The 4,436-nt window shown below is 41.2% G+C and overlaps 1 protein-coding gene across 1 annotated transcript in view; it reads right to left on the minus strand.

Annotated features, from left to right (window-relative positions):
* Positions 1 to 73: 73 nt before the first annotated feature.
* Positions 74 to 4,436, minus strand: part of ERCC6 (ERCC excision repair 6, chromatin remodeling factor) — a 99,147-nt gene continuing 94,784 nt past the window's right edge. Inside the window, exons 20-21 of the mRNA XM_019502572.1 lie at positions 3,107 to 3,170; positions 74 to 2,293 (exon numbers count right to left, since the gene is read on the minus strand). Of these exons, the coding sequence (XP_019358117.1) occupies positions 1,859 to 2,293; positions 3,107 to 3,170 (499 nt within the window). The 3' untranslated portion in view covers positions 74 to 1,858. The remainder of the gene's footprint in view (positions 2,294 to 3,106; positions 3,171 to 4,436) is intronic.

The raw sequence follows: 4,436 nt of genomic DNA on the forward strand, positions 1-4,436 counted from the left end.
GGTTTAAAAAAAAACCCAAAAAAAAAAAAAAAAAAAAAAAAAGACTGGAGATAAAGCACTCTTCTAAGAGGTGTTTGTTTCATTCTACTGACATTTTATTAAGCTTATAAAGACTGAAGAGTTAAAGTTATGTACAGGTCCATTTTCATTAAAAAAAAAAAAAAAAAGCCAAACGAGATGAGAAAACTACAAACTTCTATTTTTTTTTAGAAGAGGAAATATGCCTTAAAGACTGCAAGTATTTGAATTAGGGCACCTGAATTCTGATATTTAGAAGTCACATTCACATTTTTGCTGCAGTCAAGAAGTTTACATTTCATTTCTGGACTGTTCCAAACAAAAAATGACTTTTTTTTTTTTTTAAACTTCTTCCAGGTAAAATGTAAGCAGAAGACTTGGAAAAAGCTCAAGGGTTATTTTTCTACTTGTTCCAGAGCAAGAAAAGAAATTTTTATTCTTACTTCACCACTCTCCCTTACGCTTTGCTTGTTCTTGTATTTTATTGGGAAATTGAATAGAAATTGCTTACGGTTAATAAATGCAAACAAAGCTCTAAAGCTGATCAGCTTTGGTACAGCGACAGGGAGAAGGAAGTCATTGGTGGCATGTGGCCATTCTTTGTTTAATTTATACATTAAAGTTTCCACTGCTGCTGCAAGGAACTTACAAAATGGCATTCTTGCAAGTTTTCCACTAAGATTTTTCTATCTAGCCCACTGGCATTTTGAGAACAGATGCAAGCAGGCACTGCCCAGTATAAAAGTTAGCTTTACTACAATTAGTACATTTTTTTTAAAACCTCAAATTCATTTATTGCTGGCCTAGCAGCCATGGAGACTTAAGATTTCTTTTTATCTACAGAACAGGAACAATATGACACTCAAAATATTCCTCAACCTTTACCTGTAATGATTGTACCTACAGGCATAATGATAAATGATAGCACGACCTCCATAGCCAATTCACTTCTTAGACTTTCTTGAGACTGAAAACAGGTAACAATTAGTGCCAACTGTGGCAAGATTTTATGTTACTGGAAACAAGAGCCACAACATACCAATATGAACCAAACTTCATTACCAGAAAGGGTTTTCACTAACATCTTAATTGACTTCTATAGTAGTAAGTATTATAGCAGTTAAATGTGAGGGGGCTGAGGCTGGATTTGAATGGATAAAAGGGTTCTTTTATAACCCATTACCAGTCTCTCCCGAGTCATGCAGATGCTGTGCCAGGCTCTCTATTATTGCAATTAAACTTTTATGGCAGTAAGTTTTTCCCCAGGTTAATTACTGATACATGTCAAATTTCATACATTAATTGCTTCTGATTTTGCCAGCACAACCCAACAAGCAAATCCCCTTATTCCCTTACAATGATTTCTTGATATCGGTATAAAGAAGTTACCTTCACATACTACCTTACCCATTCATTATTAATATCTGTTTGGCAGCATGCTGTGTCTCCATATGACCATTCAAGTAATGTACAGAATATAAAAGACAGAATAACTCATTGAATCTCACATAAATTGGCTAAAATATGACATCCATGGTTCTTACTGCAATAAGAAGTTAGTGTGGTCCCCAGTGCATTTATATTCAGATTCTTTAAAAATAAAGATGCTGCTTTTTGTATTGTTTTAACTGTGAGGTAGGTAACACTTTCATATAAATAGTATAAAGAAGAAATCTGTCATTATGCCTCTTCACTGAGGCAGATTTTTAAGTGTGGCACCATGCTGTGCAAGTTAGCAATTAAAATATTAAACACAATAAAATGCCCCCTTTTAAAAGATAAATAAAAAATCCTTGGAAACAGTCTTGGTTTACGCACAGGTGGACCCCTGACCAAAGAGTCAGCGGAATTCTGGCTTTAATTTCCAAATACCTTCACCATTTGGACTTCTGTGGAAAGTACAAAGATTTCTCAGAAGTTCTCGAAAGACACAAGACTGTGCTGATGATAACTTGGACTCAAATGCCTCCAGTATCTCCTGAGTACTGGCCTGTCCATCTACACAAGCCTGGAATGCAATAAAGTTTCGAACATCCACTAGCAAGTCATCGTGCTCTGTTGAGGCTGGAAGAGGAGCAGAAGCTTGCTGATGATTCTCAGTGCCTTCATTCTCTGTCCTCTGAGGTAATATAAGGTGGTTCCTAGCCCTCATCTTAGCTAACAAAGATGATGAATCTAGTACACTGGATGATGACTCTCCTGCTTCTGTTTTCCCATCAAAATGCATGCTGGAAATGCTCTTCTTCATATTCTCTTTCTTTGTATTATCAACCTCCTGCAAAGAAACACAGTTTAGAAAAAGATGGATTTTGAAATTCACTCAACTTTCTTAATTAAATCTCCCTGCCATGTAAATTAAAAAAAAAACTAACAAAAAATTGTAGAAGACAGCTACATGAAGTAATACACACCAGAATCAATACAGTGTTATCTTAGCTCAATTCTGTATTTCAGTAACTAGGAAACTACAAAGATCTCTGGGTCTCAAATGAAAGTGAACAGAACATGATGAATCCAAGGGCCTTGCTACATATTCAAACTAGTGCTGGATAGAAACCAGCTATAAAAGTTGTTACACACTTCCAAGCACTAATTTATAGCTGGTTGGCTCTTTTTATATCTGGATAGTCATTTTTATCATGTAATAATTATTTTGCATGTATGGTTAGTTTGAATTTATTGTGTGGGGAGGAAATTATTTAGGCATACTTGAAGACTTTTCAAACTTATCGGAATTCTGCATAAGACCAGGGGTGGCCAACCTGTGTGTGGCAAACAGCAGATCAGGGAGGGGGCAGGCAGCACAGTGGCAAATAATAGAGGCAGCAGATATCAAAAAGGTAAATAAGGCAGGAAACAAAAGGCAGGGAGCAGAAAGCAAAGCAGCAGATTGGATGGGGGAAGGGGATTGAAGTGGCACTTAGGGAGGGTGTTGGGCTTAACGTGTAGCACACTTACCAAAAAATTTGGCTGTCACTGATATTGAATAATGACAACTGTTTCTGAGACATACATTCTGAAGAGCTAAAGCTAAGAGGTTTTACTTGCATCAGTTACTGAAAGTAAGGTTCTCAGGTGTATGTCTTACCTTGCATTTTTTTCCAGGAGATGGGTCACATAGCATAGGATTTTTCTTTTGGCCAAACCTACTCCTAAAAAACAAGCAAAAATTCATTATGACAGAGGTATCTATAACATGCAGCTTGCCAGTGCAACCTCAGTGGCTTGCCATAATTCTTTATGAAAAAAATATGTTAAACAAAAAAGAATTTGAAAAGCAAAACAGCAAGTTCTCCATCTTCCCTACACAATGATTCATTCATCTGTGTATGAGACTTCATGTGCACTATTGAGCTTAGAAATGTGCTGACAGCATATAGCTGATCAGAGCAGTTCCCACAAGTGAGGGCCCTGCAATGGAAAGTGCACTTTAAGTGGCACTAAGAGTTTGAGTTGTATACCCCTGCATTACAAAATCTCCCTAAAAAGGCATAACAAAGCTTTTGCTTTTATTACTGTTATAGGGGTTCTAAGAACCTTCCCTGAATACTAAGGATCCTGTCACTTCAGGCACTGGGGGAAAGCTGGCTTGGGGCTTCCCCCCACAGGAAGGCAGTGATGGCGGTGCAGTGGTGGTCACTGGCCCACGTGCAAGGGCCACCCTCCCGCTGCTTTTGTGCCACTTGCCTGCAGGGCTGTGCGGCAGGCTGTGGCAAGGCAGCATGGGGCATGGTTGTGCCAGGGTGGGGGGGCCCTTGCACATGGCACAGCGGCCACCACTGCACTGCCACTGCCGCACCCCACACTGCCTTCCTGTGGCCAGCCACACGGCTTCATAGGCACAGCTCCGTGGCTGCACAGCTCTAGGCAAGCGGTGCAGGGCAGCAATGCCCCTCTGTGGGCTACACACAAGCCGCCCAGCTGGCAGAGGGGCACCACTGCCCTGTGCTGCTTGCCTGCGGAGCCACTGCTTTGCTGCCACCACTGCCGTGCCTCGCACTGCCTCCTTGGGGCTGGCTGCATGGCTCCACAGGCAAGCAGGGAGCAGCAGTGGTGGTGGCTACCACATGTGGAACCCCCCCCCCCCCCGGCTGGCCAGGTGGCTTGTGCGCAGCTCGCAGAGGGGTACCGCTGCCCTTGCCCTCTCCGGCTCTGCTCTTGGCAGTGGGCAGACAAACACACTCCCCCTCTCCTGCCATTCTCAATCTGGCCCCTCCTAGCCCCTTGCCTTTTCCCTACATACTTACCTGTTGGAGTGTGTGTCTATACCTCTGTGTGTGGGCTGGGGGGGTGCGCTTTAATTTTAATCATGGATTTTGGGGGTTTTATCAGAGAATTTGTGATTATTATTATTTATTTATTTATTTTTATCAGGGAAAACCAGGATCCCTGTTTATGACAGTTGTAAAACTTGCCCC

The sequence above is a fragment of the Gavialis gangeticus genome, unplaced genomic scaffold, assembly GCF_001723915.1.
Source record: "Gavialis gangeticus isolate Ggan-Ray unplaced genomic scaffold, GavGan_comp1, whole genome shotgun sequence".
NCBI classification, from domain to species: Eukaryota; Metazoa; Chordata; order Crocodylia; family Gavialidae; genus Gavialis; species Gavialis gangeticus.